The sequence below is a fragment of the Lonchura striata genome, chromosome 2, assembly GCF_046129695.1.
Source record: "Lonchura striata isolate bLonStr1 chromosome 2, bLonStr1.mat, whole genome shotgun sequence".
Lineage (NCBI taxonomy): Eukaryota > Metazoa > Chordata > Aves > Passeriformes > Estrildidae > Lonchura > Lonchura striata.
The window spans coordinates 67,663,140-67,682,277 of NC_134604.1; the positions used below are offsets into that span (position 1 = coordinate 67,663,140).

The window sequence follows — 19,138 nt, forward strand, 5'->3', positions numbered from 1 at the left end:
TCACCACCATCACCACCAACGCTGCTAAAATGGTGTCTAAGAAGGGGCAGGAAAAAAATGCTGGTTCTCAGAGAGCCAGAGACAGAACTCTTCAGGGGTAGTAAGCAATGCTTTCATATGGTTTGGGGGTTTCAGTGTTAAACTTGATGCTGATAACTTTGGGTAGCCAAAGTGCCATTCTGCTCCTTGTTAAATTACTTTTTGGGCTTTTTTTGTTCTACCTCTGAAGCTGACTTGCAAAAAAGCAAGTTTTAAATCAGGTCATGCCATATTTTTGTTGTTTTTTAATTTACCATTAGAAGATTGAGCTTGGACATTTTAAAGTAACTAGTGACCTACTCATTTCAGCATTACTTATCAATTTCACTTTAACTGAATAATTTTGATCATGTCAAAAGAAAGAAAATTAGATTCCTTTGAATATCTGTCACTTAAATACCCTAAAACTGAAAGTAAAAATTATTCTACACTCCTTGAAGAAGTTTGTTCATAGGGATTGTCCCTCTTTCCTCCCTTCATTTCTGTAGTAAAAATATCAGGAAGGTCATGGCTGACATTTTTTGGTTTTGCTAGATGACTCTATGGGTTTCAGAAATAAACACCAAAGCTTTCTGCACCCTAACTGGAAAAGGTAAGTAAGGGATTACTAACCTGGTCTTCTCTCATCCCATAAACACTTTAAATACTTGAGTTAACTTCAGAAATAAAACTTGAATGGTTTCACTGGAAAGCACATGCCTTCTTACTTGGTTGTAGTACCATGTCATATCATGATCTTCAGAACTTCCCAGGCAGACCACACTTCCATTTTATTATCCGTACTTTCATGACAACTTTATAATACTGACACATCATTTGAAAAACAGTTTTAATATGACGTAACAGTTTTATACTCACATAATCTAGTGAGTGAAACATGCCAGGTAAAGAAAGACTTTTTGCTCTGTCTTCCTGTCTCTACTCTAGCTCAGTATAATCTGTATTATACACTACAAAATTTTGAATGCAATCTAACTGAACACAATTAAAACCCTGTAATACAATTAAATCCTTATGATTGTAAGGATGTAGTGGAATTAAAATAATTTTAGTAAGTATGAACCATGTTCTTGAAAATGGGCTCATAAGCCAGGTTCAGGTCCCATCTGGTGATCACAGGCCTATATCAATCCCACAAGCACCAGAACACCTCAAAATTATAATGCTGTTTAAGTAGAAAACAATGTGAAAGCTGAAAAGGGAAACATTGCCAGCAACTTGGCCTGAGGCTGACAAATTCTGAAAATTTCAGCTTAAAGACTTTGTTTTAAAAATTTCAAGCACCTGAAAGAAGGTTTTCTGACAAGACATCTAAATCAATCTCACCACTGTACTTTTCTAACAACTCTACATAGGTAGGACTTCAGATAAGTGGACAGAAAGATATATGAATGTCATATATAGGAAAATTTACCTTGGTGTTTGGTCTGCATCTGTTTTTCTTCTCCCTGCATTCAGAGTCAATTACTACAGCAGTAAACACACAGTTGTTTCACTCTAGGAAGCTTTTGCTGTTCTCATTAAATGAACTTGACTTAATTTTGCAATTTTCTATCTATTTACCAATTACAAGGAAAAGTATCAGTCTTCCAATTCTGCCTTTTAAATGGCCAAAATTTGCTAAACCATAAATATTTAATCAAATCATGGCTACCCATTATGAGTTTGTTTAATGCACTGCAGGAACAGTATCATGAGGTTTGCATCTGGATGGCTTAAATTTGTTTTACTTTCCTATTTGAGTGTAACATTCTTCCCATAGGAAGGAAAATAATATGTATATAAAGTTAAGATCAGAATACCACCAAGAATTTCATGAGGCAGCTAGGGAGTACTCAGAAAGAATCTCCTTTACCTACAGTGACTGGTTTCCCTGCAGGGTCTCTGTGGTTAGTGAGGCAGACAGGGAGCTCCCGAGTATGAAGCAGAAGTCTCACCTCCTCTGCTCACCTCCTGCTCTGAACAGCCCTCCAGGCAGGCTCTCTCTCCCCAAAAAGCAACTACAGAACAACCTAGAGTCTCTTTGTCAAGCTGAAATTACAAAGTGAATCTTAGTGAATGCCAGCAGAGTCACACAAGGCATCTCAACTTCTGGGAAATGTCTCAGAAAACTCAATAAATGTTCAGCTGAGGTTCTGAAGTTGTACTTACACCTATCTCCTCTCCCAAAGTCAATCAATATGGCACCTGCATCTTATGGCATTGGTCATAACTTCCTTGTGAATTGTTGCTGCTTCTGCTGCTTCTGCTCTTTCCGTCCTGTGTTTCTGGCCGTGACGGCAGCACAGTGGTGTGGGCAGATGTGGAGTCAGTAGCAATGGTGACAGCAATGGCACACCTAGAGTTAATGATTCCTCTTTGGTGGGAGTGAGATTTGCCAGGTCTGGCATCCTTTATGTAACTTAAACTCTTTGTATCTATCTTCCTTTATTTCAAAATAGGTTATCCTAGATGTTGCTGACAAAAAGAAAGACTGCTGACAAAAATAAATTGCTTTATGTAATCAATTAGAAGTGTGTATATTGCCGTTGGTTTTATTTTTATACTTGTCCTATTTCCCTTACATAATAAATTAATCTAATGCCAGATATAAATTTCATTTTATTAATTACAATTTTATTGTTCTACTAAATGAAATCAGATCAATTATATAAACTCTACTTACTTTTTAATACTTTTTCCCTGCTCACCTTTTTTCTAATAATTATCTACCTTGTCATATACAGGCATTTATGCTGACAATAGAACTTAATATTAAACACAACATGTTGGCTCAGCCTATTTGAAGTGCAACACGTGTAAGTCATGCTGAGTAACAGCTACAGAGGCAAACCAGACTGTTGAGACTGATGGCAACAACCATGATTCTGTAGTCCCTCATATTAACTATAAAAGAAACCTCATAAAAGAAAGATTGAGAGCCACACACCTGTTTCAAAAACCATATAATTCGAAAAGATACAAATTTTGCTTCAAGTTCCCTAACAGGGGAAAAAGACAAGAAACAACACATATACCAAATACGCTAGAAAAGGAACGAGTTCAATGGCAGAAAAATATTGACCTTGGAAAATGAGGAAAAATTCTTCCAATTTATATACAAGAATAGTTAGGTAAGCACTTATCATTCTAACCAAAGCACATCAAGAAGTACTATTTTTGTAGTATGCAACAGCAATATAAGGACACTAAAATGCCTTCCAATGCACTCCTCTTTTAGCCTGAGGAAAGAAAATAATGTAATTTGAAGTGTCTTACTTGATCAAACTGGGGATCTTCTCCTCGTTGCAGAGATTTGGTCAGTGGCTTCTCCTGAAAGAAAATATATTAAATATGCATTACAGAAGATCAACACTATCATGTTCTAGTATTCTTTTTGTTACATTTTTTACTCATATAATGTGCCTCCTGATCTGATCCTAGAGATACCAGGATAGTTGTTGCATATGCAAAGGAGGTCTCTGCATATGTATCAGCAAATACTGACAGTGTGTGTTGAGTGATTTTTGTGTCTCTTTACAAAAGAGAAGGATAGGCCAGTCATTACATATAAGTTTGTGCTCACACCAGTGATAAATTCTTACAACATCCTAAAAAGCACCTAGTGTTTCCTCTAATATATAACTGAGGGGCTCTGCTTAGGAAAAAAGGAGACTCAGGGGCGACCTTATCACTCTCCACAATGTCATGAAAGGTGGTTGTAGTCAGGTGGGGCTTGGTCTCTTTCACCAGGCAGCAACTGATAGAACCAGAGGTCACAGTCTCAAGCTGCATCAAGGGAAATGTAGGAAATGGGTATTAGGAAAAAGTTTTTTTTATGGAAAGATGATAAAGTACTGGAATGGTCTGCCTGGGGAGGTGGTAGAGTCACCATCCCTGGATGTGTTTAAAAAATGATGGGATATGGCACTCAGTGCCATGGTTTAGTTAAGGTGTTAAAGCCGGGTTGGACTCGATGATCTTCAAGTTCTCTTACAACTTAGTGATTGTGTGATTCTGTGATTGTGTTACACAATATACCTTCTTGTTATACAGATACCAGGCAATACAAACGTGCCCATAGATAAAATGCATCATGCAGGGCATACTGAAAGAAAGGTGGTCTTAAAAGAATCAAAGACCATAGAGTTCATTTCTAAGGAAGACAATTGTGGGGAAAGTAATTACTAAAAGAATTTTAAAAGGTATTTTCAGAATGGAAGCAAATTTACAGGTCATATTCTCAGAGTAACTACTAAAGCCAAGGAGAATTGCCCAGCTAAGAGAAACCATGTGTGAACATCCATTCACCTGCATGGCTGCTTGGTCAAGCAGGCTGAACTACTTAGACATGGAGAAGTAGACAGGCCAATATTCTAGATACATGCAAGAGTATACAAAACATTAATCTCCTACACCGCAATGAAAATAAACAATACATGAGGGCAGATGACATTCTGAAAAACACATCAGTTGTCACCATCACAATTCTGCTGTGAATTACACTACTGTTTCTGGTGTCTGCAATGTGCCAGTGCCTTATTCTTCTATAAATCATGACTCTTTCTTCTCCTACAGCTGCAAGACTGGGACTCTCCCACCAGCTCAGAATGAGATGTTGTGTTCAGCTTTCAACAAACTATTCCACTCATCAGCATCTGTTAATGTAGCAGGCAAAATACCACCCCTGCCAGGGGGTATTAGATAGAAAATAAAGAAATCTTTAGAGCTGATGAGATAAGGAAATGGAGAGAACCTAGTTGGACCAAATATATCTATTATTTCATGTTTCTTTCAGAAGCAAATGTTGCCCAGCATAATCTGCTGACCAATTTTGAAATTAATTATGCTGATCCACTTGTATTGCCAGCTGGCAAGGAGGCCAACTGTGGGGTGACTGCAGTATCCCCTGACTACCTAGCAAATACAAAAATCAACAGAATGTTTTCTACTGAGTCACTGATTTACCCAGAACAGCCATCAATATTTTTCATTGTTTTTTCCAATATCTAAAGAGACTCCTCCAGGTTACATTACGGGCACAACAGCTATTAATTACAACTTTATTACAGATTATTGGTGATGAACATGTGCAGTAAAAAACCTTGTAACCCTGAGGAAAACACAGGACACCACCCCACCCACAGTCCTCCTCCTCCTCAATCACTAAGTTGGTGCTACCCTGCCTAGTTGTATGTCACAGAGAGACAATGCTTCTTTTGTCTATTACTGCTATTGTCACTGAAAAGGACAGCAGATAAACTTTCAAAAGTAGTGTTCAACTTATTTGCAAGGAAAAGGATTCTTGTTTTCATGGGTCCTGGACTAATCAGCATACTAAGAATTTACTGCCATTTAGGAAAAAAAATCAACACCCCCTTTTTTTGTCTTTTTAATAATGAAATTTCTGATTCTGTTACAGAAGACTTGTGTTACCACAGAGAAATGTCTTAAGGTCTGTTTCAACAAAAAGGGCTTCAGCATGCAGAAGCTTTTTTATCCATGACCAACACTGCAGCACTTGGCTTTCAGACAGTAGTGTTTCAGGCAGAAAGGAGGTGTGGGATTCCTCATCACATGCTGTCTCTAAGGGGGATACTATTAAGCATAAAAACCCATGCTCTGGGAAACCCAATCAGGAATTGCTATTCTGAAAATGTCCTCATCACCTGTAACCTATCAGCACGTACACCTCCCACATACTTTAGTTTCTGATGATAACATTCCCCAGGGGATGCACCCCTGAGTTAAAGAAGATGCCTCCATTTGACAGTGCACTACAAGCCATCACGTGCCCTCCTACAGGCACCACACCAGGGCTTCCCCAGCCGTGCTGCACTGACCTAAAGAAACCATTCACAGGCCATGCAGCAGCCTTGGTCACAGCAGAAAGCAGCTGGGATGGAGAATGCCAAAAGCCAGGAAGGCTTCTGCTGCCATATCTTCTCAATGTCTCCAGTTTAGGGCTTCAATTGAGCCTTTTTCCTCCCTTCATCCCATCCTGCACTTACTGCTGTTCCCACTGTTCCCTTCCCCTCACACTTTTGCCAGGCAGCAGCTGCTGCTGCAGCTGTCTCTGCCTCTTCATCATGCCCCTGTTTGGGTTGCTGCTGCTGCTTCTTCCTTGACTCTTTCCAAGGACAATGCTGCCACTGGCACTGCCTGCAGCCCCTGTGTCAGGACCCAACCTGACCCCACGGAGACAAAAATCTTTGCACAAACCCTTCCAGTTCTGGGAATGGGGTTCCCACACCAGAGCCACTCATTGTCTCCCTGCAGTGAATGGCAAGAGCCATGTAAGATTGTATGTGGGGTCTGGAGATTTGAGAGAACTCAGCGTAGAAGTTGTTACTACTTATTGCTAATGCCGAGCGCTGAATAGATGAAGAACTGAATAAAGATGAAGGGCCAGATATTAATGTGTTTGGAGTTTTGATGTCTAAGCACTTCTAAAATATAAAAGCATGAATACATTCATGATAAGAGTAACAACTGACCGTGTCAGAGAGAAACTTTTGAGTAAATTCAAAGGCAACTCAATTATATGCAGGTACTTCAAGTGTCCTTTGAAAGCAGCAATTCTTTTTATGCAATAGAAAATTTCTTTCCATCTACTGTAAACAACTTGCCTATTCTATTTGCTTAGTTCTACTGGTCTTACAAATCTCACAATTTCATTTTATGCAGTATTTTCAACACTGTTGCTATGGGAACATGTACATGTAACAGTGTTATATGTATATTTTACTATATAAAATATATTTATACTCACGGTAGGTGTGTATATATTTATACTCATGGTAGGTGGTATGCAGTCCATGGTATGGTCTGCATACCACAGGTTCAGGACTTGCAAAGAAAGGTTAAAATGCGTAATAATATGAAATTGTCTCTGGCCAATAGATTCCATAGGAGTCTACTTAACCTGGAGATACACTTCATGAGTTTTCAAAGAACCCTAAAATTGTTTTCTAACCTCATGGTACAATTTTACTTCAATATATTTTCTTGTCCACTCAACTCAGGAATGGCAGAGAGGCCTTTATAAAATAAAAGTTGACTTATTTAAGTCTCTGTCAATATACATGCTACAAAAATGTCTTCCAAATCTTAGATGAATAGTTTGGCTGAATTTGGAGCCAAAGACGAAGCCTACAACAACAAAATATGAATAAAGAAAGTTTTAATTAATATGGAAGGGCCCACAGCTTACTGAAATATCAAAAAAAAATAGAAAATTTCAGAAGAATGGATTCTCACTAGTAACATTTCAACTTTTAATCACAAAACTAAACATGCTTATTTCTTGTTTAAAGTGCTGCTTTCAATTGCATACTCTGTATTTGTTCACACTGGTAATTCCCATGATATAAACATGTTTGAGATAAATAGTAAAGGCAATTTAATATTTGAAACTATTGTTTCTCAAGAAAAACAGCTAAATGTTTTATGCCACCAATGCCTATGAAACAAAATGCTCAATGAAAACTTAACTTCCTTCATCTCTCTCATTGCCCTTGGGAAAACATAAATAGAATATAATAAAACAGACTATGTTAACTATGCAATGGAAAATGCATATTTTATCATATTTGCATGCATCAACTAAATATAATATTTATAAATTACCTAAAAAACAACATATCATTCAAACCCTCTATTCACAAAGGCATACTAAAACTTTTCTCCAAAGACTGTCAGTGACTTTTAATGGTAAATATATTAAGGCTTTTTCAGGGCTGCTACACAAATATAATTGAGCAAATTTACACAGGAATAGCCACCTATCACAGAACTGAGTGTTCAGGGAAACATAAAAACAAAAGGATGTTGTAGTGCCTATTAAGCTTCACTATGCCACCATGTTATAATGACATATAATGCCCCTTAAAGCTATTTCTAATCTCAGCAACCATTAGGCCTGTTTTTCCTACTAAGCTGTGACAGGCTACTGTATTACTGATTAAGACCCCTTCTTTTGCTTCTTAAAAGCATGGTGAAAGGATATTGTTACACAAATTTTAACTTTTGCACTGTACACTAAAAAGCAGCCAGCCATTCTCTACTAAGTGCTCTTCTGGGGTGGAAGACACACCAAACAGAAAGAAGAATGGACATTTTCATGTAAAATGGAATAGACACAGAACACATTCAACTACTACAGCTACAACATATGTAAAATGCATGTAAGCACAATCTTAAGAGCCCCAAAATCTCCAAGCATGATTCTTTCTTCTTATGATGAATCACCCCATCAGCCCCCTCTCCCCAAAAAGAACATCTCTCTCCTATATACTTTTCAGCAGGAAAGAGAATTGGCATTTGTAGGAAAAAGTCTGCCCCCAAACATGCCATTTTTTTTGCCTTGATTATTTTGTACATACCAAAACAAGGAGAAGGCATCACTGTCAATCTTGTGATCATGTGATGGGTAACCTATGTCCTCCTCTCCAGCTGTGTGCTCCTGCCTTCTCCCTCCCAGAATGGATCTGTGCTGATCCTGCACTGAGCAGGTTCATGAAGCTGAACTTGAGAGTATTTACTTCTGTTTGGCCCTTTCAAAACTGGATATGGAACAGTCTGTGGTCACACAAAAAAAGCTCTTGTACAGAAAATAGCTCTGAACTTCTCAGGAAGTGATTTTTGTCACTTATATACCCTTTCACTATTTGAGAATCCCCAGCACCACCCCAAAGAGTATAATTAATTTATACCTAAGCAATTAAGAGAGCCAAGGTTTTTGACTGAAAAGGATAATCTGCTTACTCTGATAGTCTCCCAACTGTCTCCCACCTGCAAGTTCTATGAAACAGGCAAATTAGTGTCCTGTTTTCATTGACTATTCTTTGCAAGTCAGCAGGTCCTCAGGCATAAACACATAAACTGCCTGTTCAGTGGATGACAAGAGAATCTTTGACTTATCTTAGCATCAATTAGCTGCTAGACACTTAAAAAATGTGTCAGTGACCACAGTACACAGAAAATAAAATAAAGGAGATTTCCCCTCATTAACTTTTGAAATTCTAAGCATACAGCAACTGGAAATTCTAAAGGCAAATATAATAAAAAAGATATGATAATACAGCTTCAAGGAAACACTACAACTTTGCATAAGACAAAATAAAAGATACACAAAATGTTAACAAAAACTGTGATGGACTTCATTTAACTGTTGAAAATGGAGTAAAAAAGCAATGCTAATTGTGCATGGTAGTTCATACGGTGTAAATAAGCACATTTCAAGTGGCTATGAAATATGTAAAAATATGCTACATCTCCAAAACAAAAACATTATTTAACAAGCTCAAGTCAAAAACCTACTTGTCATTACAGTTAATGCACATAAATAATGAAAGGTGCATGTTTAAAAGACAAGCTCAGTATTACTGAGTCTATTCTTTCTTCATGTAATTGCTTTGGGTTTTTTTTTGTAACAGCTCTTCTGTTTTGCTCATATGGAAAAGGATGTGCCTGTACTGCTGAATATGAAAATTCAGAAAACATCAGTTCAGCTTCAAATACAGGTTTTCACTCCTGAATTTGACTCTTTGGCATCTTCGTCATGCCAAAGAGGATGATTTGATGATAGACTGTGTCATCACATCAGGTATTGCAGGCTAATTTTTGTCTGATTACCACATTCTCTGCAAAAGACATCTTCTACCTTGGCTGTCTACCAAGAAAACTAAAATGTGGACACATAAATTTCAGTCATGTGAATGTTCAGTCTGAAGTAACTGACATGTCAGAAAAAAAATGTCCATACAGGCCAAAAAAATACCAAATTTATTTTCAGAAGTGATACTCTATGAAGTAAATGTCAAGCATCCTGAAGAAAGAAGCAACCCACTGAACTAAAGATTACTATTTGATGCAAAGTACAAAAATTAGCACTGCTACTTTCCCAAGATAACATAGAATGTAAAAAAAATTAAAAACAACTCCCAACAAACAAAACAGAAAAACCCCCCCAACAAATTCAAACAACAAAAATACTACTCTCAGCATTTCTATTTTCTATTGCAAATTAAGATGCTTTATTGTAGGCAGGAAGTAAAATGTTTCTTTTACTACAATATTTTAAGCCCAAAAAAGCTGATAACTACTAGCGGACCAGCTCTGAAAGAAATATTTTAAAGACATGCTTTTGTGAAACCTGTAAGTTGAAAAGAGTACTAAGGATAACTTTACTGAGATTTGAAGTACACTCTAGCACAAGTGAGAAAGGAAATTTTCTTGCCTGCTTGTTTTCAGGGTTTGTTTGAACAGGAATGCCTTTCCAAAGTCATAACTTAATGAACACATCAAAATCCTCTGTCTATAAGGATCCTCCTGGTTAGTATTACAGTACTGTCCCTTGGTTTTTCCTGCTTTTATTTATTCCAATACTACAGTGTACAGAAAGAGGTAGATTCTACAACGTGTAAGTATGATAAATTTAAAAAGACCATCTGGAGACAAAGTGTGGGCACTTAATGTTGATATCATTATTCTATCACAGCCTTGTGTTAGTAGAGTGTGTGACTCCAACCTAAAAAATTCCAATATAACAAGATAAAACTTAGTTGATTGTAACCTCATTTACTAGGGTAGGGAATGTATAAGGCCTCAGTCAAGAGTGGTGGTGTCATGGGATGCAGTATGAGAGCCCAAGAGCTTTCATTTCTGAGCCTTTTAGACTGGAATATGCATGATGCTCTGAGAAAATGTTTGATACAGTGCAAAAGTAAGAACCGTAATAATGATGGAGATTGAAACTTCCAAGTCTACGTTAAGACCTTCCCATGAAACTGCTATTTGAGATATTGTTTCAACTGTTTATTAAGGTTTATTAAGGATTTTCAGCTATGTGACCTGGCTCAGTAAGGCCCCTGACAGGGAGGGGGCAGGGCTGTGGGAGCAGGAGACTGTTGTGGCAGTCGTGGCAGGGACTAATTGCTCCAAAACCTGGGAATGGGTCCTGGCCTGTGGGCAGGTGTGCGAGAGACTCAGAGGAGGCCATTAGGGCTTATTAGACCCTCAGGGCCCTGAACTCTGGTTACCCACTCAGAATAATGTGACCTAATTTAATAAAGCCTATAGGAAGCCCTTATCAGTTGATTTGGATAAATTTAGGGCTGTAATTGCAGGGCTGCTCCAAGCACAGCAGAGATCTCTGCAAACAGGAACCGCATTCTCTCAAGACTCAGACAGCCAGGGTTAATAAAGGACAGCAAATGACCCTGGCCACAGCCTGCTGGCTGATGTCCACTACTGCTTTAACATCAGATAGATACTTATTGTCAACATCTGTGCACCTGTTTTCACAGAACAGAAAAAGCGTATTTTTAAAATTCTGTTACTTGGACCTTTCTTGGCTAGGTGGTTTTTTCAAAGACTGTAACTACTGGTTACTGGTACTGATTTGACAGACTTTCAAGAAGGATGCCAGATGCCCTTACAGAGCTAATGTAAGTCTTCACTGTTCTTTTGCTACAAGTACGTTTGCCCTAAAAGCCATAGCTTCCATATGTATAGCATGTTCAGCTAGTGAAACAAGACCTTATTGGGTGGATCTCCAATTTAGGAGGTAGTTATTTCAAGTTTTCTCATATTTTTATGCCACCAGATATGCAGGGTCACATACAGTATAATTCAAGCTCTGTGATGTATAAATTGTGCCATGCCAGATTCAGACCCAGAAAAGAGCACATAAATTAAGCAGTACCTCATTGACTTCAAATGCGACTCTGAAAGCATGCAAAGGATGAAGCTGCTGTGAAGTTATGGGAATATACCTCTTTACTGAATTGCTACTCATCTGCCAACAATGCTACCGAAGTGTACACTTGATTTCTTCTGTCCTTCCTAACAGACTTCAGTGATAAGATTGGCCTGAAATGACTGTAGTAGGACTTTCATTTTTGGGAGAGTGGTAATAGCCAATATCCTTAAACAACACAATAATGTGATTGAGGGCATTTCTGCTATATTTGCAAGCATTAGCCAACATGTGATGCAGTGTGACAGCCTCATTGACCTTGGATTGAATCTGTTAAATTCCTCTAGCAATCTGAACCACTGTATGCACCACTGACTATCCTCCAACTGTATCCATGCAGTAATGAGGCCGAGGGACAGCGAGCATCCTGCAAAGTCTTGCCACTGTAATGAGCTCTGCTCATGTCCCAAACAGCATTCTGCATGCACACTCAGCCATGGAAACCCCGAGAGCACTGAGAAAGTGCCCATTGACACCATCTGACTCTGAAATGTGCGTTCTATGGACCTGTATCTAAGTGCAAATGACGACACCGATGTCTATGCAAAAATGTGTCTGTTTTCTCCCTGACTTGCTAAATGGCATAAAGTTTTCCCCTCAGTCTCATATGGATGTTGGAATCAGACCAATATGGATGCTCCCTCTGTTCTCCTGCACTCCCCACGATTATTCTGAAACCCTACATTTGTCTCTTCCTCCAGCTCTTTTTTTTCCCAGCTACATACTTCATACTATTTTCCCTCAACTTCTGTGTTTCAATTCTGCAATATGTCCCCCTGAACTACACAGAAGATATTTGATCTATGATCACTGTTTCAATCACACAAACCTTTCTGGGAGATAATTGGAAGATAATTATTCTGGTAGATAATCGTTCTGTGATTACCCACCCTAGCTCTATACTGTTCAGTGCCTGGCTTCTGCTACAGGTATACAATATACATAGGTGTATATACATAGGTATACAATATACAGGTGCCCAATATACATACTGAGATAACTGGAGGAAGAAATTATATCTGAGGTAGTAAGTGGAAGGGGGAAGTGAAGGATCTTTATGCCATTGAAATTTGTGATATTTGATTGCTCTCCAAGGCCAATCTTTGCCATGATTTTCTGCCTTCACATCCTTTGAGTTCATGAGCAGAGCTTGCTTATTTCATGGAAGAGATCTCTTGGGCTCAACCGCCTTGCCTTCTGCTGCAGAAAAGAACACATTGATCTGGCCCAGCTTGGGCTTCATTATCATTGGTGGACTGGACTATATTTGGAAAGCCAGTTAACTCCCAAGGGAAGCTGATTAGTGAAGGAGGGAAGAATGATGACTGAACCACTGTTCAGCTTAATTGATTTCTTGAAACAGAGAAGTTAGCTGCTGGAAAGTCTGAGTAAAAGGAAACAGAACTGGGGAGACAGTCCACACAGAATTTAAATTCAGAATCATAGAATGGTTTGGGTTGGAAGGAACTTAAATATAATCAAACTCCAGCTCTCCTGACAATGGAGTCCCTGCATGGGCAGGGACACCTTCCACTAGATCAGATTGCTCTCTAGTCTTGAGTACTTCCAGAGATTGGGTATTTAAAGCTTCTCTGGGCAACGAGAAGTCTTTAGGTATGGCTAGAAGTTGAATAAAATCCTGAGATCAGATACTAGTCTAAAAAACTGACCCAGGATCCAATCAATGACTTGCAGAAAAGGAACTTTGCTGAGCTGACACTTTCTGGCAGGACTAGGAGACAGACACTCTCCTTAGGTGAATGACTCTTCTTGGTCCTCCAGACTGTCCTATGACTGACATAGATTTGCATATTCAATTAACACATGCACTGTAACAAATCTTTGGGGATCCATACAGTGGAGACCATACATGTTCAGGTTACATATTGACTACCTGAAGTAATATGCTGTGCAGATGCTTTCACCTTCTTATGAGGAGGTGAGAGAACAGTCCTCAGCACAGTATAATAAAGTGAGGCAGAACTTCATATAGAAGCATCTTAAGTACTTCAAAGGCAATTCTTGAAAGAACAATTAAGAATAATTATTTTTAATGTCCTACACATTATTTGTTGCAACTAGGTCTAAAAAAAAAAGCTACTATAATAATATTTATTTCTATAATTTAAATGCTAAATAAATAACACAGTAGAAATAAAGAATTATGAGACATTAGATACAGAGGTATGGTATTATGAATGATGAGGTCCTTAGAGCTGGGATTGACTGCCACATGCTTTTCAAGATTTTAACTAGCACAAACACTCGTGGAATAAAAGAATTAGATTAATGATCAGTGGCATAATCCTTCAGTGACACAGAGGTGGATAGGGACAGATGACAGTAGGAAGCTGGCATGCTTGTAGCATTTATAGGTCCTAGGGAGATAGGTTTTGTATTATAAAAGAAAACAGAATTTTCAATATATATTTGCATAAATGTATTCAAATAAAATCATGAAATTGTCAATTTGTCTGGGCATACATATTCTGAGTGAATAGCCAGAACAGAGCAAGGCGGCTTGCCTTTCCTCTTTTCCAGGAAATTACTTGTTCCTTACAGTAACTACTGTGAATTCACTGTGAACAAACCAGGGTCCAAAGTCCTTGTACATGTCAAACTATTAATGAGGACTTCAAATGTAAAATACATATAGTGGTAATGTGTAACATTACAGGTGACAGCCAAGGTGTTGTCACCTGGTGTGATGCAGCTGGAGTTTTAGTCCATGTAAACCAAAAAATTCTACATTACAGCTGTGGGATAAAACTGCTTGGTATTATCAGAGCCTACATAAATCTTACCAGTTATCATAGCCCAGTCCTCAGAAAACAAAAAACCCACTTCCTTTTCTCCCAAGTCTGTTCTTAGCATATTATTCTCATGCCTAGAGAAAGTGAAGCCTAGACTGAAGCTAATCAGAAACTAGTCCCATTATATATATTGGCTGGTCAGTGTCTGCAATTTGCATTATTCTTTCCTTTTTTTCAAAGTCTTTTGAACCATCTGCTATGTTGCTATCACCAGCCCTATCTTGAAATAGATCTCTATTTTAATGTCATCAAGCTTTTAAGGAAATGGAAGTAATAAAGACACTATGTCAATCACATCACTCCTTTCAGTGTTTTTTCCTAACAGTGAGATGAAACCTGTGTAATAAAAGGAAAGAGTTACATGCAGAATACATTTAATATGCTTATACTCCCAATCCTATAATGAGTAAAATCTGTTCTTGAGTTCAGTATTCAGAGAGATCCTGAATTTAGACAAGCTGAGTAAAAGAAGATGCTTGCAGGAGAAAAGCATAATGAAAGTTTACCAACAGCTAAATTAACCATTAACAACTGTCAATGCCTGTAGCTCCCTATGTTTTATCAATGTCTACAGCTGTGTGTAAGTACTGCTGAAAGCTGTATTTAAAGATTAGCCTGCTCTGTATGCACAGGATGAATTATTACCCAAAGTGATAATCAACAGTCCTAAAAAGGAAACTGTTTTATGGGTTTTCTCCTTACAGAGCTATGATACATATTCTTTCATTTGAACTGGCAAGAATACTTCCCTGGCTTCCTCTTTCTAGCTTCATTTCAAGGTCACCATTGCTTGAAAAAAATCAGCAGTAATAAAATATGAGGTTGTGTTTATAAGTGAAGCAATGCAGAGAAGATTTAAAATAAAAATTGATAAAAATTAATTAAATAAGCTGTGAAAAAAGATCTGCGGAAAAAATATCCTACTATTTGTCACAAATAAGAACAATTATCTACATAAAAGAACCAAGAAATTATTATTATTATCAAAGAAAAATTATTTACATTTCATTTATGGGAATTTAAATTTATAAACTGAACCATCCACTTTAATCAAGTTTGCTGTCAAATACTTTTAATTTGAAATTATATAACTTGATAATCTCGGTACAGTAATTAATAATTAAAAATTAGCCACATTATTGTGAACTTATAATTACTGAATTGGTATTTTATATATCAGAGATCCTAAAAAGGGGAAAAATTGACCTGAAATTCTGAATAAAATATTCTGCAGACAAAGTTAAAAAATGTCAAATCTGGAAACAAAAGTTTTCCATTTTAACTTGTGGATAGTTAGATGGACTTAGCAGTGGATAGTTGACTTTATACTCATGTCTAGAAAATATATTAACTGGGGAGCATGTTTTATGATGATCACTGCCAGATCCAGTAACCACAACATCAAATGATACTCAGTTGCCAGCCAAGGCAGCAGGAGGAGTAGGTGACATTGCCCTCTGCTTTCTCTCCCAGTGGAATATTGCTATCCCAGATGAGACCTCATGGGCTGCAGGAAGGGGTGGGATTTGCTGTGCCTTTCACTGACTCCCTAGACAATAGCAAAGCTTTCTAGTGCCTTTCTAGCATCTGCAATTGATGGTGTGACACAAACATGGTTTTCCAACATAGTTGTCAGAAGAGCACTGTAATTTACACTTCAGCTCTGTGTGCACCACAAAAGAAAGAGACTGATGTATCACATGGGCATATGGAACCCAAAGAAACTGAGAGAAAAATTCATATAACCAACAGCAATGATAATCAGGAAGTGTAAGCAGGCAGAATATGTTTATCAAAAGAATGATCCAGGTAAAAAATGCATCAATAAATATTTAATTTAGTCACAATAACTTCAGAGCTTTAATATGACCTAAACTTGGTGATAAAAGAGATGCAAAAGCAACAATATCATAAACAGATCATTTTATCTTCTCTAGAAGATGTCCTAAATATTCATCACTCATTATAAAATTAAACTGTCATATCTTGTAATGATTTGGAGAAATCAAAATAGAAATATCTTAGTGTTGAGCGCTGTGCATATTTGACTTCCTTTGAAGTACACTTGAGTTTAATTAGAACATAAACTTCAAAGAGTTCACCATCTGACTACCTATTGTGAAAAAAGGCCAAAAGGTAGCTTTTCACCATCAATTTATAAACTTCGTCTCCCAAATCCCTGAGACCTCCTTGTCACAATTCTAATCAGTTGATTAAAATGTGGGAACAAAGCTGCTAAACATCCAGCACCTACCTCACCAAAAGGGTAGACTTATATTCTTAGTTGTTATTTGAGAATAATTTTTGCCATTTTGCTTTGTCATTTCTTTCATTACAACCTGATTATTTCAAGATCATTTTGACTGAATGTCTACAGAACCCTGCTTACTCATTGGTCACAGCCAACCTCAAACAGCAGCATGCCATGGCTTGTAAGTTTTATTAGTACTAATGAGATGTGAGTATATAATTGAATTATTGTGTCTCATGGTCAGACCCCTGTAAAAAATACATTCTGAAAATTATGACAAGAAGGTGACATTCCAGTCTCTTGTAATATTTCTACATTCTACATTGAATTTAGCAAATAAAATTCCATTGAATAACCTCTAGAATCAGATCAAAATTCAGATAATAATAATTTCCCAAAGTGAAAAAAAGAGCATATTACCATACAGCAACTCAAAATCATATTAACACAAAGTGAAATGGGAATAAATCCATGCCTGAAATCTTACATGAAAATGCAGAGGTTCATGTTTAAGAGTTACAAAAGTGCTGCAAGGAAATTACATCCTCAGTACTGGTCTTCTTGCTGTTTTCCTGATCTTGCCAAGTAATTTTACACACATTTTGTTTTAAAATTTTAAAGATGTTCTCTGGGCATTACATGAAGACTGGATGATAATAAATAGCTGCTGGTCTTTTATTTTTTAAAAGGACCTACACTATGACTGTTTATTCTACTTCTCGTAATTTGGAGGGAACTTATCAAAGAAGAAAAAATGGATTTTTGTCATAATATTCTTTACTGTAAGCTTTTTTTTGTGTTATTTCCAAATTACATAAGATAGCTCTGTCATCTTGCATCTAGCTAATGTTTCAGAAGAAAGCCTGGTAAAACTTGCCAAGCATCAAATGCTTCTGAATCTAAATCAAAGCTAAACAGATGCCATCAGAATAAAGAAAATTTTCATTTTGCCCTTCAAAATATCCTGAAAATGGGGAACTGAACTTAGTGTTCTATATTGGGCTTTATAACAAAAACATTCTAAGTTTTTATTAAAATTCCCTTATAGTACAGAAGCAGAGATTTCTGGTTATTTTTAGGTCTTAGGGTTTTTTTACCTCACCAGAACTAAAATATAAGTTATATAAATATTCTTCCTTAATCAGAATAGCAAGAATGTATATAAAATGTAATCTCAAGTTAAATGAGCAAAGTCCTGAAAGCTCAGTTAAATAAGAAAAATTGTAACAGACATACTTATGTGTTAAATTTGCCTAAAAGTACAAATAACAATGTCTCTCTCACTGTGCAAGACCTTGCAATGTAACTCCTTTCTCAAGTGCTGCATGCTTTTTCATATCTGGAAAATAGGTGCTATAGTCCTCTGTTAGATTATGAAATCTAGTACAGTCAGAACTAAAAGAGGAGACAGCAGTGGTAGTCATATTCATGTTTTAGCTGAAAACCTGTAATATTCAGAAATATTGCATTATCATATTTCAGTATTTTCTAATCTATTTTGACTCAAGTGACTGCTCTCCCAGCTGTGAAATCTATGCTGGCTGACACCCCTTCTGCCTCTCAATCCCATTACCGTGTGCCCACATTGCAAACAGAAATTAAATATTAATTCCTTTTCATGTCACCCCTATGGCATATTTTTCATACCTCTGCCCTCTCCCACAACATTCTAATTGCCATAGCAGCAGATCTTACAGTTTGGGAAACAATATCAAACTCCAACGCAGACAACAAGCAAAATATTCTTCATTGCATAGCCAGCAAACCTGATTTAAAACAAATTCAAAGCACAGTATACATATATAGATGGAGTTGCCTTTTACTCACAAGAGGTTCTGCCATGATGATGCGAATCTTGCGTTCAGCCAGGGTAGTGAAGTTAACAAACAAGCTCTTCAGGACGTATTCGCCTGGTTTGCTGTCCGGGTCAATGCTGATGGGCAGCATGGCTGGGGGTCCTCTTTCTCTCTGTGTACCAGAAACAGGAGGGACAGGTGGCTTGATATATCCGTTACCAACTGGAGAAGCTGAAATGTAGAAGAGGCACATTAACTTCTGGGTAATTCAACATGGTTTAACTTTCACAGAGCACCTCAACAGCTCACTACACTGTCAAAGCAAAACTGGAGACTAGCTGCTTAATCAAAGAAATACACAACACATCAATATAACTTCCATGATACCATAGGTAAAATATACATTATCTAACTGTAAGAAGAAATCAAAGATGAAATCTTTTATATTAAAATTGAGTGGCATTTACTAAACAGTGCATACTCTTTTTTTTTTTTTTTA

The 19,138-nt window shown here is 37.3% G+C and overlaps 1 protein-coding gene across 11 annotated transcripts in view; it reads right to left on the reverse strand.

The window, feature by feature from the left end:
- FRY (FRY microtubule binding protein) overlaps nt 1-19,138 on the reverse strand; it is a 221,714-nt gene that overhangs the window by 109,969 nt on the left and 92,607 nt on the right. For all 11 annotated transcript variants that reach the window (XM_077781437.1, XM_077781443.1, XM_077781442.1 and 8 more), the window contains 2 exons: nt 18,671-18,870; nt 3,298-3,351 (listed from right to left, as the gene is read on the reverse strand). In XM_077781437.1, the coding sequence (XP_077637563.1) occupies nt 3,298-3,351; nt 18,671-18,870 (254 nt within the window). The remainder of the gene's footprint in view (nt 1-3,297; nt 3,352-18,670; nt 18,871-19,138) is intronic.